Source organism: Bombina bombina, chromosome 3, assembly GCF_027579735.1.
Source record: "Bombina bombina isolate aBomBom1 chromosome 3, aBomBom1.pri, whole genome shotgun sequence".
NCBI lineage: Eukaryota > Metazoa > Chordata > Amphibia > Anura > Bombinatoridae > Bombina > Bombina bombina.
This window is the reverse complement of record NC_069501.1, coordinates 545508291-545533889: the sequence shown is the minus strand read 5'-3', so window position 1 is coordinate 545533889 and position 25599 is coordinate 545508291. Positions and strand designations below refer to the sequence as shown.

Below are 25599 nucleotides of genomic sequence, written 5' to 3'. Positions count from 1 at the left end.
GTGTGGAATAACTATTAATATATTACAGTTAGTGGGGAAAAACTGTCAAAATGCATTTAGATAGACAGCCTTCAAGGTCTAAGAAATTAGCATATTAACCTCCAAGGTTTAGCTTTTAACTAAGAATACCAAGAGAACAAAGCAAAATTGGTGATAAAAGTCAATTGGAAAGTTGTTTAAAATGACATGCCCTGTTTGAATCATGAGAGGTTTTTTGGACTTGACTGTTCCTTTAATACTTAGTACATCACAAGTGTACTTGGATTAATGCTTTTATATTTTCACCTATTTTTAATTTAACTAATAAAGGATATGTTTAACTTATGTCTGTGAAATAAAGTCACACCAAATACTACACTAATACTATTTATTCACAATGAATAGGAATTAAGAGTGCTATTAGTGTATTATTTTGCAATTGATGGGCTCCTGCCACCTATTTTGTTTTTTTTGCCAAAAACATTCTAATCTATCTAGTATTGTGTAAAAAAATTTTTTTAAAAGCATTATATATCATTCTTGTTTCACCCTCATTACTCGTGGACTTCTCTGCTTCGGTATTAGTTTCCCAGGAGTAAGGGATCATGGACTCTCACCACCTGTATGAAAGAAAACCATAATGTATGCTTTCCTCATAAATGAATTTCTTTCATGGTGGTGAGAGTCCACTATTCCCCACCCAGTTTTTTCTTCTGGTGGTAGCTTCATTTTTCTTTTTGCACCTTTATTTTTTTTCTCACTCTTATTACTTTACCTACCTATCTTGCTTGGCTATACGTCAGACTAGTTTCTAGTAAGGTAGGAGGTGTTTTATAGAGCTCTTTGGGTTTGGGAATCTCATCCTAGTGGTGAGAAAGCATAATTCCCAGGAGTAATGGATCATGGACTCTCGTCACCATGAAAGAAATGAATTTATCAGATAAACATAAATAATGTTTTTTTGTGAATATTTTACTGGACAGCCTTACGTCTTCTGAACACTACTATGTTGTATCACTCCTTTTAACATCTGGCAGCATATCTGACCCCATAGTCTTAGTGCCCAAGATTCTTCATATAACAGAAGGATCCAAAGCCATACAGAGCTGCTGTATTACACTTACAGAACATAAGGCGTTATTGTACCTTCCTACCTAACAACCACCAAATATATACTCCCATGGGTATTCTTCTCATTTCTATAACATTAAATACATTTGCACACTTGCCATTGTTCTACTTCCATAACACATTTTAATTTAATTTTCAACTGATTATTTTTCACTCTGGTAACTTCCATATAAGTTGTCTTCTTAATGCAGTGCACCTCAACCCTGGCCTTGTGGCACATAACACCGTGTTTACCTGCTTGAGTAGAGGTGGCTAAAATGATTTAAAGGGACAGTCAACACCAGAATTTTTGTTGTTTAAAAAGAAAGATAATCCCTTTATTACCCATTCCCCAGTTTTGCATATCCAACAGTTATATTAATATACTTTTTACCTCTGTAATTATCTTGTATCTAAGCTTCTGCTGACTGCCCCCTTATTTCAGTTATTTTGACAGACATGCAGTTTAGCCAATCAGGGCTCACTCCTAGGTCACTTTACGTGCATGAGCTCAATGTTATCTATATGAAACATGTGAACTAATGCCCTCTAGTGGTCAAAATGTATTCAGATTAGAGGCAGTCTTCAAGGTCTAAGAAATTAGCATATGAACCTCCTAGTTTTAGCTTTCAACTAAGAATACCAAGAGAACAAAGCAATATTGGTGATAAAAGTAAATTGGGAAGTTGTTTAAAATTGCATGCCCTATTTAAATCATGAAAGTTTTTTTTGGACTTGACTGTCCCTTTAAAAGTGCAAAAATAAAATGCTTTAATGAATGATAGCATTTGTATTGCACTATTTCTTGTATATAATATGTGTTTAACCCCATAGTTAAAGCTAGCTCCATAGCCGGAAGGCACCACTAAGAGTTAGCTGAACATATCTGGTGAACCAATGACAAGAAGCATATGTGTGTAGCCACCAATTAGCAGCTAGCTCCCAGTAATGCATTGGTACTCCTGATCTAGGTATACTTCTCAACAACGTATACCAGGAGAACAAAGTGAATTTGATAATATAAGTACATTTAAAAGTTTCTTAAAACCACATGCTCTATCTGAATCATAAAAGTTTTATTGTGACTTTTGTGTTCCTTTAATTGGTGTCTCAGCTATGTTGATTGAGCTTTGAGATACAATCTCCAAAAATCTTATATAATACAATATGTTAGCACTGCATTGCAAAATGTCAACATACACAATAAATGTTTTGTAATCACTTAAAGGGCCAGTACATTTGCATGATCAACAAATGCATGATAAAAATACAATGCAATAGCACTTAGTCTGAACTTCAAATGAGTAGTAGATTTTTTTCTGACAAATTTCAGTTATGTCTATTTTCACTCCCCCAGAATCATGTGACAGGCATCACCCAATCACAAATGCATATACGCTTATTCTGTGAATTCTTGCACATGCTCAGTAGGAGCTGATAACTCAAAAAGTGTAAATATAAAAAGACTGTGCACATTTTGTTAATGGAAGTAAATTGGAAAGTTGTTTAAAATTGCATGCTCTATCTGAATAATGAAAGTTTAATTTTGATTTGAGTGTCCCTTTAACAAGGTTGTTTTGTAAGCCGTACATGGATAGCATTAATTTAAACGTGATCAATTAGAACCAGAGGTAAATGAGATGATTCACTGATCCAAGCAAACACTGTGTAGTATGCAGTGGGGTCAGCCAAAATGGATATTAAACATACAAATTAAATTCCCCATAAAAGGCTTTAATTAACATGAAACCCCACTTTTTTCATGATTCAAATAGAAGTAAATTGGAAAATGTTTTTTAAAATTGTTCACTGTTATCAAATGTACTTAATTGTCTTAGCAGGTAGAAAGACAGGTAGGTATGCTCAGGAGCATGCATGTGTCGGAAGCACTATATGGCAGCAGTTTTGCTAGAATGCTTTTAACAATGTCCTATGAACTGCAAGCACTGCTGCCATCTAGTGCACAGAAGTATTCTTGCTAAACTGCTGCCATATAGATCTCCAGACAGGTGCAAGCTACCTACCTATCTATACCTTTCAACAAAGAATACCATGAAAACAAAGTAAACATTTTTTTGTATGCTTTACCTGAATCATTAACAAAAACAAATAGGTTTCATGCCACTTTAACTATGTATAGTGAAAATATTTTGTAATGCACTTTCATTATTTACTGTGCCTATAATTTAAATAAAAAAGTGTTTTACTGTCCCAGAGAGACTGAAGTACAATCCAAGGAATTCAGACTGCTGACCCTTCTATGTTATGTACAAAGATTGTGTGATCAGTGTAGAATTTTTTTTTTCCAAAGTGTTTGTCCTTGGACTGGAAAGCATTGCAATTTATCCAATCAAAATGACAGTTTTAAATGCTTTTAAAACCTTTCATTTGTATGTGGCTGTTTTACAATGCAGTTGTTCACTTTTAATGCGTCTTTAAAAAAACAACAACTTTAATATCCCTTTAAGTACATATCATGCACTTAAGTCTTTCTGAACCGAGTCCAAAAAAGGAAATTTTTAGAACATTTTACAGCAAAAGAAGATAAAACAATGAATGAATATTGCAAAATTGTTATTTTCATTCATGAAACATGTTATAGGGATTATATTTGATTTTAATAAGATGTTTTGTTTTTTCTTAGATGTGCATTAATGTGAGTTACACATTTTGATCCTTTTTGCTCTTATGGATAGCTTGATACCATATTTCATGTTGCTATAATTGATCTGTGGTGTTGTCACTTTTACTGACGCATTAGTGGTTTGCAAGAGGAAGGTGCTAAGCAGACAGGAATATTTTTTTTATTGTGTTACCCTTATGAAACTTTATACCCCAGTGTGCTGTGTTCTTAGCGACTCTCTCCATTTTTCTCACATCTAGCAAGCATCTGCTCTGCTGTAGAAGGTTCTACCTGTAGGCAAAGATCTACGTTATCATAAAGAAGGAATATGCATGTTATTGCACATTTGCTGTATTATGTGTTTCTGGGAGCATCATTTTTTAAACGAAGTAGCTCTGGCTACCTTTATTGAATTTTGCATTGTTTAGCTGGTGTTCTGTCAAGTACTCCAATTCATCTAAAACTCCAATCTGACGTGACTTCCGCTGATTCCATGCATCTGATTGGTCCGAGTCTCGTGATAGGATTCACAACCAATCAGATGGGCACTGTAATAGCGTATTTACTATCTACTTTGCCTCTGTCTGGGGGGTTCAAGGGGGGCAAAGCCCCCCTTGTAAACCTCATTCCGCAAAGTTTACTTGGGGTCTATGCCAGAGCATCAGCGGTGCGCCCCCCCAGACAGAGGCAAAAACAGATATTAAAAATAGAAGAGTCACCAGAAGTGACGTCAGATTGGAGTTTTCGAGGAATTGGAGTTCTCGACAGAACACTGGTCCTGTCAGTATATAACATAAAGCTTTACTATAACTCAGGGCTATTGGTGCTTATCAAGGTCAGTGGTACATATGGCAGCTATCACTTTTACTTGCTCATTTGTACCTCCAGAGCCACTGTTTCTATCTGGCATTCAGTTCGAACCAGAATAATTCTTATAAGATTTGGCATTTTGTAAATGAAAAGCTTTATTGGTCGTTAGATTTCAAGGCTTAACAGTTGAAAAAAGCCTTACAAAACTTGTGGCTTTACTCCCCAGGCTCAGGGCTACAGCCCCTGTTAGCCCCCTTTATTGATGCTGCTGCTTTTGACACGTGTGAGGGCTACATATTTTACATGCTCATTATTTTATTTAAATTTTTTTACATTTTATTTCTAGATCCAGAGCCTCATTTGATTTGCGCCCATTTCTAACATTGACTTCAAATCAGGCATTGATCGGACCCTCCTAACTTTTGAAAAGTTACATTTCTTCTGAAGTAGCTAGCTGGATTATGAAGTACAATAGTAGTAAAATGCAAAAGTTTGTTCTTGAATATGTTGTTCCTTTAATGGAGTATGATGCATCTTAGTGAAACACCTTTATTCACAGAGAAAGATTCAGGTTTTATCTTACTCTGGTTCCCCTTTCCAGTACATTAGAGTGTACCATGCAACACGTCAAACTCAACTTTTCTATAGTTTTACCTCCTTTTCTATGACATAAAAATCCATTAGTGCAGTCGTTTGAAGGAACCTTCTAAAGCTAAGAAAATGCTCTAATTCAATAAAATATTTTATTTTAGCATTAGTATCCCTTCCAAAGCTGTGTTTAATTTTTTTTTTTTAATTAAACACACAGCTAAAGTTCTACTCTGGATCTGCAAGACATTGCACATCCTAAACAGGAAATAGCAGGTGAGCCAAATAGGAATGCCATGTCCATTTAGCGAACCAATATCAAGCTCAGAAGCGGAAATATGTTACCCTCCCAAGCATTACTTTAGCTATGTGTTTAATCCCTTTGTGGGAGGTTAAACACATAGGGCTAGATTACAAGTGGAGCCAAATCAATAGCACAGGGTGCCTTACCTTGTACTTGTTATAGTGCAAAGAATAATGCACAATCTGGTGGTAGGAGATGGTTAAATATTTTAACCAGTGTGTAAATGCAGTTGAAACATTTTGAGCACCCTGTACTATTTATTTGATAGCGCAAAGGGCACTATTGACTTTCATACTGTGCTCATATATTAAGTGGCGAGTTAAAGGACCACTAAACACAGTAATAATCAATACATGCATAATAAAAAGACAAAGCAAAATCACTTAGTTTGAATTTCAAATGAGTAGTAGATTTGTTTCTGACATATGTAAAAGTTAGTTACATTTTCCTTTCTAATGCATCATGTGACAGCCACCAGCCAATCACAAAATACATATATGTATATACTGTGAAGTCTGATGGTAAAATCTGATTTATATAATTTCAGTAAATATAATATGTTGCCCAATAAGTTTGCATATCATTTTTCTCTTAATCATGTATGTGTAAATTTTTTAGATATTCAAACCTGTATTCCTCTGTGTATAGTGCCCCAATACCGGCCCACCTTGTTTGGTATTTTCAGCTCAGCCCTGGTGCCGATCAGGAAGCTTGCCTGTGTACTGGTTTATTTAAATTAAAGGGACAGTAAAGTAAAAAAAAAACTTTCATGATTTAAATAGGGCATGTAATTTTAAACAACTTTCCAATTTACTTTTATTACCAATTTTGCTTTGTTCTCTTGGTATTCTTGGTATTAAAGCTAGGAGGTTCATATGCTAATTTCTTAGACCTTGAAGGCCGCCTCTAATCTGAAAGCATTTTGACAGTTTTTCACCACTAGAGGGCGTTAGTTCATGTGTTTCATATAGATAACATTGAGCTCAAGCACGTGAAGCTCTTAGGAGTCAGCACTGATTGGCTAAAAATGCAAGTCAGTCAAAAAAACTGAAATAAGGGGGCAGTTTGCAGAGGCATAGATACAAGGTAATCACAGAGGTAAAAAGTATATTATTATAACTGTGTTGATTATGCAAAATTGGGGAATGGGTAATAAAGGGATTATCTACCTTTTTAAACAAAAAAATTCTGGTGTTTACTGTCCCTTTAAGATTCTATGCAAGTCTCCATTTCAATTCTAATACGCATGCACATAATTATTATCTGTCTCCTTACAGCCAGCCAATCAGGATTTTGCAGTGACTCACACATTATGTGCATGCACGATCGTTTAGCGCATGCGTGCATATCACTATAGGGATTCTCTGGCTAAGCCCAAGTAAACAGTGAATCGATTTTTACAAATCGATTCACTGTTTACCTGGATCAGAGCCAGTAAGTATTTATGTAGCAGATTGTCAGCTAATGTTATTGAGATATATTCAGAATTGTTTTTAAAATCTATACTGAAGAATAAAAAAATATTTATGTTCTGAATTTATATAATCAATTTATAATTTATTATACATCAATTTATAGCAAATATTTTTTAAATGAATGAAATGTAAAACATTTTTATTGGCAATATAAAGTTTTTAGAAAACATAAATGAATTCAAAAATAAATAAAAAAAATAGTTAATTTCACATTCATACACAAAAGGGTCGATTTATCAAAGGCTTTGTCTGCCTTTTCCACTCTTAGGTGGAGAAATTCAATCTCCCCGGTCTCATCCGACCAGGGAGATTGACAGTGCAATTGCGCACGGGCAGGGGGCCGCGTTGCACAAGAGCGCAAAATAGCGTTCTTTTGCAATGCTGAATTCCACCAGCAGCGAGCTGCAGCAGACAGGGCCGCATATGTATGCCCCTGTCCGCCATAGTATGATAAATCGAGCCCAAAATGCCTTATCGATCAGTAAGCACAAACACAGACAACATAACACATCAGTATTAACTCTCACACACACAAATATAAAGTATTGCTAGTTTGTGCTAAGGGGACGATAAGCTAACTTGCTTGTTCTCTAGCACTAAACCAAGTAAACAATGAATCTCGTGATTCACTGTCTATTTGGTTGATTTACAGTTTAGGACTTGCGCATGCGCTATTCGCACTCACAATTGGAAGTGCTTCAGGAATGATGTGTGTCCAGCAGGTGGGTCCTCTGAACACATCACAAATAAGATAATAGGGAGCGCAACGGACGATGAGATAAATCAATGATTACAATAAATTGCAAGTATACTAATATATATATATATATATATATATATATATATATATACATATATATATATATATATGAGAGTATATAAACAGCGCTGTATACAGCAAATATAAACTAGAAATACACAATGTGTAGAAAAAAAACTATTTATTTTACTGACAGACCATGTCTTAGAACATTTAAAAATATCTAACATATACCTATTCACAAAGCAATAGTATTAAATGTTGCTATTGTATATAGTACTAACACACAAGTTAAAAAACTATTTGCACAATGGAGGGCAAATTAAAGTTTTTAAGATGAAATGGAGCACTATTGTCCCCACTTTTATACAATATACAAATTTACAACATACAAATATGCAGTATTAAATCACAAGTATAAAAACCTTTTAAAAAACTAAAAATCATATCATAAATATATATACAGTGTGTGTGTATGTATTATAGTAGCGTTTCAAATTATAAAAGTATAATATGATTTATGATATTCGCAATACTTCGTGTTTACCATCACTTTGTAATATTTGTTGGTGCCTCAGAAAGTGTGCATATAAAATGACTGCACAATGTAATAATGGAAGTGAATTGGAAAGAACTTTTTTATAAAATTGTATAATCTACCTAAATCATGAAAGTTTTTTATTTTGACTTCAGTGTCCGTTTATATTAAACAATGAAACACGTGATTATTAACATTTTAACTAAACATGTGCAATAAGATTTTATTTCTGTTATTATCATCTGTTTGTAAAGCGCAGCCAAATTCCGTAGCGCTGGACTTATGCCTAGATCTTCTATTTGTGTTTTTGGCGCACCAGCTGTAAAGGAATGACTTGTGATCTCTTATGCCCAATTACATCTTTTGTAGGGAATTACATTTCGAGTTTTAAGGGATACAAAAAATCTACGTTAAACTTTCACGATTCAGATAGAGAATGACATTTTAATTACTTAACAATTTACTTCTATTATCAAATTTGCTCTTGATATACTTTGTTGGAAAGCATATCTAAGTATCAGGCCCAGCGCAGTGGGAGCTAGCTGGTGATTGGTAGCTGCACATGTCTGTGATTGGCTCCCCAGATGTGCTCAGCTAGCTCCCAGTAGTGCATTGCTACTCTAAAGCTGTCTTTGCAGGGGATAAACACATGGTTGTAAGCAAGTAACAGAGCAACAATAATAAAATGCATTTAAGTGTTTTTGCACTTTCACGTCCCATTATCATCAGATTAAGCTGGTCCTCTAAAGGTGTTTCATACTGACTAAAGACAGCACAGTTTGTGTAGGGCAACCATTGGACTGTATAGATATAGCACCTAATCAGCCAGGCTGGTACCCTGTGTTGAGTGTAGGTATCCCTAGGCAGTTGCCCAGTTTCCATAATCCTGCTCTATATATAATCCTGCTCTAGTATAATAGGTCTAACCAGGGCCGTCACTAGAAATTTTGGCCCCCCATTGACGTGCAATGTTTGACCAAGTGACTAAAATGTATGTGCACTTTATTCTTAACTTAAGAATCTTAAGTGTAGTCAAACTTGGAAATGTTGTAAAGGTTGTAACACACAAACACAGAAACACACCGACACACTCATACAATGAAACACACACTCACACATAAGGATTCACATATAGACACTCTAGCAGACACGCAAAGAAACAAACAGAGACAGACACTCAGCACTTGTTTACATTGACCTGACAAGTAATGAGGAAGACTACAGATTTGTCAAAAAAGGAGATTTACAAAACAAAATATAGAGTTCTGATTATCTTTTTGTCAAGGAAGATGCCAACTAAATGATGACAACAGCATGCAGTGGCTGAAAGGAAGGGCCCTGAACTGCCTAAACAATAATTTAAAGGTTAAATGGTGGATTGGTGACTTCCGGAAAAGTCTCATTAGTCTCAAAGTATGTAGAAAGATGTGAATAATCAGTAGTAAGGTCAAAATGTCCTAAAAAGGAACAGACAATGAACACACACACAAACTCAAACACAAACTTGCACATGCACCCAAGGAAACACCCACAGAGACAGCCTCGGAAAACACACAAAGACATACACACATACACAGAGAGACACCCACAGAAAACACACAAAGACATACATACATACAGAGAGACAAACACCCTCACAGAGACACCCACAGACGTACATACACACACACCCTCACAAAGACATCCACAGAAAATGCACAAAAACAGACACACACCCTCATAGAGAGATCCACAAAAAATGCACAAAAACAGACACACACACACCCTCACAGAGAGACCCACAGAAAAAAAAGCATACTCATAGAGACACCAACAAAAGCACAAAGACGTAAAAACAGACACCCACAGAAACACTCACAGGAGGTAAAATTTCTGCACATTGCCATCCCCTAAATCAACAGTGTGTGACATGCATGATTAAAAAAAATTGCAGAAATGAAGAGATTACTTTTTAAAGAATCATGTTTGTAAATGTGCAAACAAAAATTAGTAGATGATTAAAAGTACTTTTGAAAGGTTGACATATGTTTCCCCATGGGTTTCCCCATTTTCGTCAACCAAGAGCACCACCTCAAATCTGGTGTACAAATGTTCCCATCTGTCAGCTGTACTTTTGAAAATGCTGTACTCTATATGGTCTTGGTGGAACCATAAGCTGTGGTATTTAGTCTCATACCCTTAGATCTGGTTAAATGCAGGATTTAGGCTTATTTGTATGTATTTCAAAATTAAGTCAGCTATAGTGTAAACTGAACAGTGCTACGTTAACCTGTCTCATTTAGAACACTGAGCAATCTTAGCCTGAGAGTATAACATTTTATGCAGATGTAAAAATGCCTCTTGGCATCTGGAAAGTCCTTGCATAAAGGGGCAGTAAACTTGAATGTAATAAAAAAAAATATATATATATATATATATATATATAATCATATCTGCCAAAAGGGCACCTACCATTTGTGTATTGAGGAGGAAACATTTCTGCATGGTTTTTAATATAGTGATTTAGTGCACACTCAAAAATCCTCTCAAATGCTAATGCTCATATCCTGTGCTCAATAGAACATTGTAGCGCCCTCTGGTGGCTGCCAATTTTTTATTTATTTAAATATTAGTTGTGTTTGCCTCATGGGGCACCCTGGCCCAGTGGGCCCCTGACAGGAGTCACCTCTTTCACCCCCTGATGGTGGCCCTGGGTCTAACTTTAAAGGGACGTTGTACACTAGATTTTTCTTTGCATAAATGTTTTGTAGATGATCCATGTATATAGCCCATCTAGTAGTGTTTTTGTAAGAATGTATCGTTTTGCTTATTTTTTTTAATAACATTGTGCTGACTATCAGACATTGTGCTGACTGTCCTGACCAAGCCCCAAAGTTTTAGATATATACTGATGTCTACAGATTCCTACTTGCCACTGTTTGCATGATGGGTGTTTTAATATGCAGGGGAGGGTCTGCTCTCAGCACCTTGCAGTGGGTGTCCCATCCTAACCTCATCAAGTGTTAAATTGAGAGCTTCTAAGTAGGTTTTTAAAAGGTTTTATACTGGATTTTTATATCAGTATTTGGGCATATTATTCTTTATAGTAGTGTATTACGTGCAGTTATATAAAAACTGGTGTATACTGTCCCTTTAATTAACACTATTGGATCTTTAAATCAATACGTTTTATGAGTCCTACGAAACAAACCCAAACTTTGCAACAGAAATAAAACAGAAACTTTCTGGCTGGAGTTGTTCGTGATAACCAATACTGACTCTTAAATCATCTGAATACTGGAACAAAAGCACTCTCCCCTTTCTCTTTGCATGTGTAAGACTTGTTCATTAGTGCAAAACTCTAATGATTTGCTCACAATACAATGCAATAAACAATACAATGCAATAAACAATACAATACAATAGCTGCTGTAACCAGGGACCATATTAAAGAAACTCTGCTTTGCTTATAAAGGGCTCAAATGTTGCAGTCAGGTTATATAAAAGGGAGATTGTATTCAAAGTGTTTGTGATCCATTTGAAAGAACAGCATTTAAACATGCCCCCCCCCCCAAACATGTGAAGTAAAAGCCGCCTAAATTAGAAACGATGAGCATATTAGAGACACGAAACCCACATTTTTTTTTCTTCTTCATGATTTAGATTGAGAAAGCAGTTTTAAACAACTTTCTATTTTACTTCTGTTATCTAATTGTCTTCATTCTCTTGATATCCTTTTTTGGAAGGCATATCTAAATAGGTTCAGTAGCTGCTGATTGGTGGCTGCACATAGATGACTTGTTTCATTGGCTCACCCATGTACATTGCTATTTATTCAACAAAGGATATCTAAAGAATGAAGCAAATTAGATAATAGAAGTAAATTGGAATGTTGTTTAAAGGAACAGTCTACACCAGAATTTTTATTGTTTTAAAAGATAGATAATCCCTTTATTACCCATTTCCCAGTTTTGCATAACTAACACAGTTATAAAAATATACTTTTAACCTCTGTGATTTTCTTGTATCTAAGCCTCTGCAAACTGCCCCTTTATTTCAGTTCTTTTGATAGACTTGCAGTCTAGCCAATCAGTGCCTGCTCCCAGATAACTTCTCGTGCACGAGCACAGTGTTATCTATATGAAATACGTGAACTAACACCCTCTAGTGGTGAAAAACTGTTAAAATGCAATCTGAAAGAGGTGGGCTTCAAAGTCTAGGAAATTAGCATATGAACCTCCTAGGTTAAGCTTTCAACTAAGAATACCAAGGGAACAAAGCAAAATTTGTGATAAAAGTAAATGGGAAAATTGTTTAAAATTACATGCTCTATCTGAATAATGAAAGCTTATTTTGGCCTAGACTGTCCCTTTAAAATTGTATTCTCTATCTAAAGCACGAAAGAAAAATGTTGGGTTTCACGTCCCTTTAAGAAAGTACATAAGGTTGTATTTGCTTCAGTTAAAAACATTTTTACTTTAAATGAACATGAAACTGTTTTTTCTTTCATGATTTAGATAGAGCATGTGATTGATTGTAAACAACTTTCCAAATTACTTCTATTATCTAATTTGTTTTGTTCTCTTGGTATCCTTTGTTGAAAATTATACCTAGGTAGGCTCAGGAGCTGCTGATATGTGGCAGAACATATATGCCTCATGTTATTGGCTCACCCAATGCATTCCGCAAGGTCCCAGTAGTGCATTGCTTGTTCTTCAACAAAGGATACCAAGAGAATGAGGCAAAATACAAGTCAATTTGAATGCTGTTTAATATTGTATTCTCTATCTGAATCATGAAAGAAAAACATTTGGTTTTAAAGTTTTTTTATCGCTCCCATAATAAGATCCTCTGATACCCTTAGTTCCAACACTGGCACAGCAACAATAATCACTAATGCCACTCATTACAGTTAACCCCTACATCACAAACCCACCATGGTGAACTAAACCTAATCAAGACCACCATCACTGCAGAACCTCTTCCCAAATAGCAGCTAAACTTAACCATGATCTTCCACCGCCAAATTAACCCCTACAGTGCTCCCCAAATGTGTTTCCAGCCTAACCACCCTAACTCTACCTCTATCACCCAAGAAACACAACTCTAACACCTATGGTACTCAAACCAAGCCCCCTCCATGACCACTCAATACAATACAGTGCTTATAGACATAAAAAAATAAAGATTAAAGGGACACTAAATGCCATTTTTTAAAATAATTCAGATATAGCATGCAATTTTAAGCAACTTTCTAATTTACTCCTATTAGCAATTTTTCTTTGTTCTCTTGCTATCTTTATTTAAAAAACAAGAATGTGATGCATAGGAGCCGGCCCATTTTTAGTTGAGAACATTGAGTTATGCTTGCTTATTGGTGGGTAAATGTCAGCCTCCAATAAGCAAGCACTATCCATGGTTTTGAACATAAAATGGGCTGGCTGCTAAGATTTACATTCATGATTTTCAAATAAAGATAGCAAGAGAACGAAGAAAAATTGATAATAGGAGTAAATTACAAAGTTGATTAAAATTGCATGTCCTATCTGAATCATCAAAGAAAAACATTTGGGTTCAGTGTCCCTTTAAATCTTTAACTGGACCAAAAATAGAATGCAGTATTATGCATATACAAGTACTTTTTTTGCACTGCTGGTTTTGTTTCCTCCATTGCTTACAATGGTGCTTGCCAGCAAGTAGGAAGCAAAGATTTGCAGCGAGTTTATATTTTCGCTTGCTTTTTGAATAGCATTTACAAGCCAACCTTGAAGTGTGAAATATTGCAGCCTCGTATATTTTCCTGCAACATTTCACACATCTGCAGAAGAGCTGTATATATCAACTGGACCACTTGATTTTGAAAGCCACCTCCTGAATTTGAGGCAAGTTTTCATGTGAATCGGTAGTTTCACTTAATTTTTAAATATGTGCCATAGTAGAGGGAGGCTGTTTACTATGAGCATCTTATTACAATTTTTGTCCACTAGGTGGCATAATAGAGAATAGAATCCGAGCTACAATACAGTGGCTAAAATTCACAAATTAGTCACTCCAGATTATATAGGTTCACTAAGATTATGTACCCCTCAAAGGAACTGGTGAAACTGGAGAGGCTGGAGGCACCTTTAAATGAATTGTCCCCAATGCCATATACTTTGTTCTAGGTTAAGTGATGACTTGTGTAGGGCTTTCTTTTGCTGTTTAGCAGGTATTCACTGGTACATATACTAACAAATTATATATAATTAATTTCCATAGTATGGTAAAACAGGTAAATATTTTAAGCAAAAAAAAAAAGTGTAAAACATTATGTTCAAATATGTTGGTTGCATAGAACAATCTAATTATTAATAGTCAACTCCAGAGCAGCAGTGCACATCTGGAAGCCAGATTAACACAACCGATAAACCAATGATATGAGACAAATGTGTGTAGCCACCAAACACCAGCTAGCAAAAAATTGTTCTCTCACTCTTTCATTCTCGCTCTCACTCTTTCATTCTCTCTCTCGCTCTCACTCTTTCATTCTCTCTCTCGCTCTCACTCTTTCATCCTCTCACTCTCACTCATTCATTCTCTCTCACTCTCACTCATTCATTCTCTCTCTCTCGCTCACTTTCATTTTCTCTCTCGCTCTCACTCTTTCATTTTCTCGCTCTCACTCTTTTATTCTCTCTCTCTCGCGCTCACTCTTTTATTCTCTCTCTCTCTCGCTCACTCTTTCATTCTCTCTCGCTCTTACTCTCATGCTCTCGCTCTCTCTCATTCTCTCTCTCACTCTTTCATTCTCTCTCTCACTCTTTCATTCTCTCTCTCTCGCTCTCACTCTTTCATTCTCTCTCTCTTTCGCTCTTTCATTCTTTCGCTCTTTCCTTCTCTCGCTCTTTCATGCTCTCGCTCTTTCATGCTCTCGCTCTTTCATTCTCCCGCTCTTTCATTCTCTCGCTCTCACTCTTTCATTCTCTCGTTCACAAGCAGATGCATTGTAATAGGATTCTCGCTCTCACTCTTTCATTCTCTCTCTCTCTCACTCTTTCATTCTCTCTCTCTCTCTCGCTCTCACTCTTTCATTCTCTCTCTCTTGCTCTTTCATTTTCTTGCTTTTTCATTCTCTCGCTCACACGCAGATGCATTGTAACAGGATTCTCTTGCTCTCACTCTTTAATTCTCTCTCTCTCGCTCTTTTTTTTTCTCTTTCCCTCTCGCTCTCACTCTTTCACGCTCTCACGCTTTCATTCTCGCTCTCTCTCGCTCTTTCATTCTCTCCCACTCTTTCATTCACACTCTTTCATTCTCTCTCGCTCTTTCATTCTCGCTCTCACTCGCTCTCTCGCACTCTCTCACGCTCTCTCTTCTGCACTCGCTCACGCTCTCTCTCACTCTTTCATTCTCGCTCTCTCGCTCTCCCTCTCTCTCGATCATTCTCTCTCTTTCTCGCTCTCACTCTTTCATTCTCTCTTTCTCGCTCACGCTCTCTCGCTCTCTCTTGCTCTCACTCGCTCTCACTCGCTCATTCTCTTTCTTTCTCGCTCTCACTCGCTCTTTCTCTCACTTGCTCTTGCTCTCTCTCGCGCTCTTTCATTCTCTCTCTCTTGCTCTCGCTCTTTCATTCTCTCTCTTGCGCTCTCACTCTTTCGCTCTCACTCTTTTTTCTCTTACTTTCCATCTCTCGCTCTCACTCTTTTGCGCTTTCTCTTTCACGCTTTCACACTTTCACGCTTTCTCTTTCTCACTCTCTTGCGCTCTCACTCTTTCATTCTCACCCTCTCAATCTTTCATTCTCGCTCTCTCTCGCTCTTTCATTCTTGCTATCACTTGCTCTCGCGCTCGCTCACACTCTCTCACTTGCTCTTGCTCTCTCTCGCTGTCTGTCATTCTCTCTCTCTTACTCTTTAATTCTCTCTCGCTCTTTCATTCTCTCTTGCTCGCTCTCTCTCGCTCTCACTCCTTCATTCTCTCTCTCTTTCTCGCTCTCTTACTCACTGTTGCTCTCTCTTGCTCTTTCGTGCTCTCTTTCTCTCTCTATCACGCTCTCTCATGCTTTCTCATGCTCTCTCCTGCTCGCTCACGCTCTCTCATGCTCGCTCACGCTCTCTCTCGCGTTCTCACGCTCTCCCCTCGCTCACTTCTTTCATTTTCTCTCTTGCGCGCTCTCTCTCGCTCTTGCTTACTCTCTCTTTCTCTCTCTCTCTCGCTCTCTCTCCCTCGCTCTCTTGCGCTCTAGCTCTTCCATTCTCGCTCTCACTCCTTCATTCTCTTTCTTGCTCTCACTCTTTTATTCTCTTTTGCTCGCTCGCTCTCGCTCTCTCTCGCTCTCACTCTTTTATTCTCGGTCGCTCTCTCTCGCTCTCTCTCGCTCTCTTGCTCGCTCTCTCACTCGCTCACTCTCACGCTTTCATTCTCTCTCTTTCTCGCTCTCGCTTGTTGTTGCTCTCTCCCTCTCTTCCGCTCTCTCTCTCGCTCGCTCTTTTCCTCACTCGCTCTTTTTCTCACTCGCTCTTGCGCTTTTCAAGATGGTAGGTCTCAATACACATGCCTGGCACTCACAAAGAGCTCTGGCTGCCATATATTTTGTTTCAACAAATAAGAATTTAGTCAAACAGAAGAGTGCATGAACGATAAAGTATATAATGATAATCAGCTGACCATGTATGGGCAACCTGGTTGTTTTTTACAGGTAGAATATGCTCCTTTTCAGACAGAAGTGTTCTGCTGTAATAGACAGATTCCCCTTCAGATGAAATGTTTATCACATAATTTATGTAAAAAGATTTCTGTAGATATTAATGGAGAATTTTTGAAGAGAAACATATTGATATGCTTTTCAACAGGATTAGCATTACTACCAGACAGTTTACATGTACACTACTACTATAGTAGCTGTAGTGTATGATGAGATGCTTCTTATGACCAGCAGAGGGAGCTCCTGGAACACGCAGATGCATTGTAATAGGATGCTCTGTCTGGAGTGCTAAAGACATTAGTGATGGAATTGATACAGCAATTAGCCAGATAATTGGATAGGAAACCTTTGACTTCCAATCAATAACAGTTGTTTGAGGGCTAAAGGATACAGTGAGATCCAATGTTGTAAACTCTGTCTTTATGTGCCCAGGCCTGCCAGCTGTAGCGTGTATTATATCATGCCTGGAAAATATAATATACTTGTTTTAATTTAAGATTTACTTGAGATGCTCATAGAGGATATGAAATCTAAATATATATTATTAGTGAATAAACATGTTTTACATCTAAAACTGTATTAATGCTTTAACCATCAAATTAAATAACTGGAAATCGCCATTAAATAGGAAATACATTGTAGCTGAAGTGTAACACTAGATATAATTTTTTTTTTAATTATTATTTACACTTTTGACAATAACAATGTTTTAAATTCTGCAGTCTGATTTTAAAAACTGTATGTAGATGCAAAATACATGTAATAGAATCTACACCGGAATACAGTTTGTGATTGTGAATAGTTATTTAAATATTTCATTAACATTTTTTAATGCATGTAGTGTGACAGAATCTCACTACATGTTAAATTCGGCAAAGGTATATTTACTGCAGATTTGTAGTCTCGTGGGAAGAGATTTTCACAATCTTATTTTTCATTTTAAAGTGTAATTTTACTAATACACCATGACCACGATCACATACTTGGCAACGTGCGCAAAAACCAGCGTCACCATTTTTTTTCTCAAATCATGCATTCACAAACCCAAAGTTATGCATGTAGATTTTTCACGGCGTGTGCATTTTTTACTCCCATATACTAACATAGAACTGGCATAGGCAGTCGATATCGCAAAGGCAGCGCATGGACGCGCGCAGAATGATATATTTCTTTCCTATGGCATGGAGCGTCCACAAAACATTCTAATTACTAGTGGGATATTCACTTCTGGCCAGCAGGAGGAGGCAAAGAGCACCCCAGCAGAGCTGTTAAAAAGAAAGTAAATTTTCAGGCTTTACAACACATCCAAGTATTGTATTGCATTAACATATCCAGATCGCTATATTTTTTTATTAAACACTTTTTTAATATCAGTTTTATTTTTACTTTTATAATTCCTACCGTTATCTATCATGCTCTGCCCATCTTCCACTTCCTATCTTTCTGTGTGTTGACGTATAGAGCGGTCCCACCCACTCTATACGTAGCTGTAATGTGCGTTCACAAGCTACTAGCGCATTGCGCATGCGCGAATCGTCGATGGATCCTTCAATGCACATGCGATTCTTTGTAAAGCCGGTGTCCAACGCGCATGCGTCAATGTCTTTGGAAACATAATACCCAATGAATGACATAATGTATTTATTCAGTACTATGCTATTAACGCAAGTGAGCGATGTGCTTCAATGTTGCCGAGTCTAAACAGATGACATTCTTGGCTCAGTGGCGAAAAACGGGTATGCGCATGCGAGAATCGGGAACGTGCGAATAATAATATTTGCCGCATGCGCAACTCAATCAATAGGCTGAGGCCGCTGCACGGCCACCTAATGGCCAGAAAGTCATTTGGAAGATCAAACAATGTGAATTTAAAAAAAAACGGGTTGAATTGTAAGTTGACAAAAATATTTCATTGCGGATTAAAATGTATTTACATCGAACTTTGTAAAAAATCATGAATGAAAGTACTATTATTTTTAGATGAACTATGTAACTGAGGATAGCGAAGCATGTAACTTTACCTTCACTTTAAGTATCACTTCCCTTACCCATAACCCCAGTCATTCAATGATAACTCTCCCTGAGCCTCCTGTCTCTCAGGATAGTGTTATCCTAGCTACGCCTCAGCTTTCTCCTCAAGCTACCCATGCTTCACATGCAGTACCCTGCGGTTCCTCTCGACCTCCTGGGGGTGTTTTTAACCTGGGGATTTCGTTGTGCAGATTACTTCTGCTGTTTCTGCCGCTTTATCTGCTTTTCTAAAGGTTTCTGGTGAACATAAGAGGAAATCTAAACATATTGATGTTAGTAAGGCTGACTCCGCTAAAGCTGCTTGTCTCAGTTATCTGATGAGGATGATTCTTCAGCGGCTTCTGAGGGGGAATTGTCAGATTTTGATACTATAGTGACAAATTCTGCAGATTCAGAGGAGATTAATTTCAGATTTAAGTTAAAACACCAAGTTCTTTTGAAGGTGGTTCTTGCTACTTTGGAAGAATCCGAATCTGTTGCGGAGACTCCAAAGAGGTGTAGTAAGCTTAATAGGGTATATGATGTACTCTTATCTGTGGAAGTATTTCCAGTTTCAAACCGTATGGCAGATATTATAACTCAGGAATGGGATAAACCAGAGATTCATTTTTCCCTGTCCCCAGTTTTAAAAAGATTTTTCCTGTTGCTGACTCTATTCGTGACTCGTGTCGCATGGTGCCCAAGGCAGAGGGGAGCGATCTCTACTCTGCTAAGAGAACTACTATTCCTATTGAAGATAGTTGTTCTTTTAAGGATCCCATTGATAAGAAGCTGGAGGCTTTTTTTGAAGAAGATGTACATTCATCAGGGATTCCAGTGGCAACCTGTTGCTAGTATTGCTACAGTTGCAGGGGCAGCATCTTATTGGTGCAATGATTTTTCTAATATCCTAGAAGAGACTACTATAGAGGAGATCCAAGACAGGATCAAGGCTCTCAAGGTAGCCAATACCTTTATTTGTGATGCCAACATGCAAGTTCTTAGGTTGGGTGCTAAGATTTCTGGTTTTACTGTTTAAGATCGCAGAGCTCTCTGGTTAAAATTTTGGTCTGCAGATGTTACATCCCAAGTCCAAGCTTTTATCTCTGCCTTATAAGGGTAAAACCCTGTTTGGACCAGCTCCGGCAGAAATTATTTCTGACATTACAGGTGGAAAGGGTTCTTTCCTACCTCAGGATAAAAAGAATAGACCTGAGGGTCGCCGGAATTCTAATTTTCGTCCCTTTCTTAACTTTAAGGGACAGAAGTCTTTCTCTTTTTTTTTTTTTTTCTAAGTCGGATCAATCGAAGTCTTCTTGGAGGTCCAGTCAGCCTTGGAATAGGAGGAAGCTAAGAAGCCTTCTGTTGATTCTAAATCAACAGGAAGGGGCCGCCCTGATCCTGTAGTGGATCAAGTGGGGTGCAGACTTTCTTTTTTTCAGAAGGCTTGGATGCGCAATGTTCCAGATCCTTGGGCCATAGATATAGTATCCCACGGTTACAGAATATGATTCAAATCTTGTCCTCCCAGGGGCAGGTTCCACCTGTCAAGGTGATCTGCAAATCAGATAAAGAGAGAGGCCTTCTTAAACTGTGTAAAGGACCTATCATCCCTGGGAGTGATTGGTCTAGTTCCTCTAGAGGAACAGCGTCTAGTATTCTTTTCAAATCTATTTGCAGTTCCCAAGAAGTAGGGCACTTTTCGTCCCATTTTGGACCTAAAGTGTCTCAATCAATTCCTCAGGGTTCCATCCTTAAAGATTGAGACCATCTGTTCTATTCTTCCTTTGGTCCAAAAGGGTCATGACGACCATAGATCTGAAGGACACATATCTTCATGTTCCTATTCACAGAGATCATTACCAGTATCTAAGGTTTGCCTTCCAGGACAAACATTTCCAGTTTGTTGCCATTCCTTTTGGCCTTGCTACAGCTCCCAGAATTTTTACAAAGGTTCTGGGGGCTCTTCTGGCAGTCCCAGGGTATTGCTGTGGCGCCTTATTTAGATGACATTCAAGCGCCATCTTTTCATCTAGCAAGATCTTATACAGAGATGTTGTCTATTCTACTTTCCCACGGGTGGAAAGTGAATCTGGGAAAGAATTCCCTTGTTCCAGATACAAGGGTTTGTTTCTTGGGAACAATCCTAGATTCCCTGTTCAAGAAGATTTTTCTGACGGACATCAGAAAATTCAAGCTTCATGTTTCTTACCTGTCTCTCCAGTCTGCTATTCGTCCATCTGTGGCTCAATGCATAGAGGTGATTGGACTGATGGTTGCCTCCATGGACATCATTCCTTTTGCTTGGTTCCATCTGAGACCTCTGCAGCTATGCATGCGATTGGTCAATGGAACGGGGACCACTCAGATCTCTTGCAGAAGATAAATTTGGATTCCCCAACAAGAGTCTCACTTTTATGGTGGGTTTCACAGGACCATCTGTCTCGGGGCACATGCTTCCTGAGGCTTTCCTGGGTGATTGTGACCATAGACGCCAGCCTGTGCTGGGGAGCAGTTTGGAGTTTCTTAAAGACACAGGGTCTGTGGACTCCAGAGGAGTCATCTGTTCCAATAAACCTCTTAGAGTTGAGAGCAATTTTCTATGCTTTAATAGCTTGGCCTCAACTAGCTTTGGTCGGATTTATCAGATTTCAGTCGGACAACATCACCTCAGTGGCCTAGATTAATCACCAGGGAGTAACTCAGAGTTCCTTGGCAATGGAGTCTCACGATGGCCATCTCTGTGCCATCCACATACCAGGGGTGGACAACTGGGAAGCGGATTTTTCTAAGCAGGCAGACTTTTCATCCCAGAGAGTGGCTCTCCAGTCAGAGGTTTTCACAATGATAACTCTCAGGTGGGGGGTTCCGGTGTTGGATCTGATGGCATCTCATCAAAACGCCAAGCTTCCAAAGTATGGTTCAAGGTCAAGAGATCCTCAAGCCGTTCTGGTAGATGCTCTAGTGGTTCCTTAGAACTTCAATCTAGCATACCTGTTTCCTCCTTTTGTGTTGCTTCCACAAATAATTGCTTGCATCAAACAGGAGAGAGCTTCTGTGATTCTAATATCTCCTGCATGGCCTCGCAGGATCTGGTTGGCGAATCTGGTGGCAATGTCATCTCTTCCGCCATGGAGGCTACCTTTCAGGAAGGACCTTCTACTTCAGCTTCCCTTTCTTCATCCAAATCTGGTTTCTCTGAAGCTGACTGCTTGGAGAGATTGAACGTCTAAGTTTGGCTAGACGTGGCTTCACTGAGAAAGTCATAGATACTATGCTTCATGCTCGTACACCAATTTCTCGCAGAATTTACTATAGAGTATGGTGTAAATACCTTCATTGGTGTGATTTAAAAGGTTTTTCTTGGAACAAAGTAAGGGTTCCTCGAATTTTGACTTTTCTTCAGGAGGGCCTGGAGATGGGTTTGTCAGTCAGTACTTTGAAGGGTCAGATTTCTGCTCTGTATATTCTTCTGCATAAATGTCTGGCAATTCTGCCAGATGTTTAGTCTTTTGTTCAGGCCTTTGTCAGAATCAGGCCTGTGTTCAAATCTGTTGCTCCTCCTTGGAGTCTTAACCTTGTTCTTAGAGTTTTGCAGCAGGCTCTGTTTGATCTGATGCATTCTGTTAGTATTAAATTACTATATTGGAAGGTTTTGTTTCTTCTTGCTATTTCTTCTGCTCGCAGAGTTTCCAAACTTTTCGGCTCTGAAGTGTGATTCCCCTTACCTTATTTTTCATGCTGATAAGGCGGTCTTTCGTACTAAGCTGGGTTTTCGCCCTAAAGTAGTGTTGGATCGCAATATTAATCAGGAAATTGTTGTTCCGTTTTGTCCCTAACCCTTCTTCCAGAAGGAACGTCTTTTGTATAACTTGGATGTTGTGCATTCTCTTAAATTTTACCTTCAAGCGACTTAAAGATTTTTGATAGACTTCTGCCTGTTTGTTTTCTCTGGTAAGCGTAGGGGTCAGAAGGCCACTTCTACCACTCTTTATCTCTGGTTGAGAAGTGTTATCCGTTTAGCTTATGAGACAGCTGGACAGCAGCCTCCTGAGAGAATTATGGCTCATTCCACTAGAGCTGTTTCATCTTCATGGGGTTTCAAAAATGAAGCTTCTGTGGAGCAAATCTTTAAGGCGGCCACTTGGTCCTCTATTCATACTTTTTACAAATTCTACAAATTTGATACTTTTTGCCTCAGCTGAGTCTTCTTTTGGGAGAAAGTTTCTTCAAGCGTTGGTGTCTTCAGTTTAGGTCCGCCTGTCTTGTTCTCCCTCCCCTATTCATTCTGTGTCCCTCTAGCTTGGGTATTGGTTCCCACTAGCAATTAGAATGTTTTGTGGACTCTCCATGCCATAGGAAAGAAAACAAAATTTATGCTTACCTGATAAATGTATTTTTTTTTCCGGGCATGGAGAATCCACGACCCACCCCTTATTCAAATTAAGGACGGCAGTTTTTTTGTCTAGTCCTCAGGCACCTCTATACCCTTGTGTTATCTTCTTTTTCCATTTCCTTTCGGCCAAAATGACTGGGAGTTACGGGTAAGGGAATTGATATCTTAACAGCTCTGCCTGGGTGCTCTTTGCCTCCTCCTGCTGGCGAGGAGTTAATATCCCACTAGTAATTAGAATGTTTTGTGGACTCTCCATGCCCAGAAAGAAATACATTTATTAAGTAAGCATAAATTTTTTGTTTTTACTCCATTTTCAGCTTGCGGCACAGTAATGCAGCACAAGTCCCTGAAAGGCTTAACAAACACCTAATGCATGCACACTCACATACATTTGAGCCACACATATCAAACAGTTAAACCTTTCCTGGCAACTTTTTCAGTCACCAGCTCCTACTGAGCATGTGCAAGAATAAGTGTGTATGCATTTGTGAATGGCTGATGGCTGTCACATGGTACGTGTATGCATTTGTGATTGGCTGATGGCTGTCACATGGTACAGGGGGAGTGGTAAAAGACATAACTTTTAAAATTGTCAGAAAAATCTATTACTCATTTGAAGTTCAGACTAAGTGCTAATGCATTGTCTTGTTATCTTGCATTTTTTGATTATGCAAATCTACTGTGTTGACTGGTCCTTTTAATAAATTAAACCGGTATCCGCCCTCTGCAAGTTTGCCAAACCAATCACAAACAGCACAAACTTTCACCTGCAGCCTTTAAACACCTTACAGGAAATGCATACCCTGATTAGCCACTATGTTTCCCTTGCAGTCGGTTTTCGTGTTGTTTTATTAATTTCTTATGGATGGCTTTGTGTGAATTTAACATTAAAAAAAGAAATACTCTTTATTTTTAACTTTAACTGGCGTAAATTACTGGTGATGCTAAAAATTTGTAGTTGTGCATATTTCTGAACCTCCCCAGTTTGACCTACTTATGCCAGTATATCATATGGCAGCGTGTGTTATGTGATTCACCCGATGTGCAAGGTAAACTTACGGGTGACGGGTTTCAGCAGTTGCGCTGAAAATTGTGCAACATATGTGATTGCGCCCCATGTGAGATGGTGAACAGACTCCAAATGGTGTGTCAATGTATCTAATTTGACAACTCTGTGTGAGTGTGGAACTTTTTCTGTATCCAGACATGGACATCAGAAAATAACAATATCATTATTATTTAATATACTATTAAGTGGCTCAGTTATTATAGTGTTTTTGTTTTGTTTTTTTGGTGGAAATCTACCCCAGTATTAGTTATTTCCCTGCCAATAAAAAAATAAAAAATGTTGTAAAGCGCAATCATTAGTTAGTTTTTGTATACATATTTAGTACAATGAGTTTTTAATGTTATAACTGATTTGGTTTCAGGGAAGCAATGTACCTTTAAGACAAGATGTTTAGATTTGAATGTGTGGGATAACGGAATGTTCTAATATGATTACACGCAGGAGCTGACCAGTCGTAACCTGGGTACCATCACCACGGAGATCCACCCCGCTCCTGTGTTCTATTATGCAGAAGATTATCACCAGCAATATCTGCACAAGAAACCTGATGGCTACTGTGGTTTGAAGGGCACTGGAGTGTCTTGTCCCATGGGGGTATAATGTGCTAGTATAACCCTGCATAACACTGCTAGTATTTCATGCTGCTGCAATGACTTCATAACACACTGTTAGAGAGTAAATAAATACAATGTAAGATGGTAAAACAAAGAGTGTTTAATTTGTACAATGTGTACAGTTGTTTCCTGACTGCACATTATATGGGGAGATCTAGTTGCATTAATTTACCTTTTACAAAACGAGCACATTTATAGTAACAAACAATAAAGGCTGTTGCCATCTCTCTGCAGGAATGTGTGTTCCAGATGATGACCAGAGACAGACTGGAGACAGGAGCTGAAGAGGGGGGTGGGTGGGCGGGCACAGTAATACTCTCCTATGCACACATTCCTTTTTGCTATCTATCACTCTTTCTCACACACAATAAGGAGACCTCCTGATTGCAGATTGTTGGGCTAGGCTAGTACAATAACTTAGTGCCAGTTATTTTGACATTTAAAGGATGTATCTTCTATTTTTTTTGGGCTATGCAAATTCACACAGCCTCCTGATAGGGAGAGGTGACTGAGGCCATTAAGGGTTGGCGGGTTGTCCCTCATACAAATACTGGGTTTGCAAGTGGTTGACCTGGGCAGCGGTAAACCAAAGTCCTGATTAGATCACAGATAAGATTCCTGGCTTTGTAGCCCATGTCAACCACACATCCACATAAGATCT

At 38.2% G+C, this 25599-nt stretch overlaps 1 protein-coding gene across 1 annotated transcript in view; it reads left to right on the top strand.

Moving 5' to 3' along the window:
* LOC128653632 (peptide methionine sulfoxide reductase MsrA) overlaps positions 1-25032 on the top strand; it is a 53761-nt gene extending 28729 nt beyond the window's left edge. Inside the window, exon 6 of the mRNA XM_053707036.1 lies at positions 24766-25032. Coding sequence (XP_053563011.1) covers positions 24766-24924 — 159 coding nt within the window. The 3' untranslated portion in view covers positions 24925-25032. The remainder of the gene's footprint in view (positions 1-24765) is intronic.
* Positions 25033-25599: the final 567 nt, after the last annotated feature.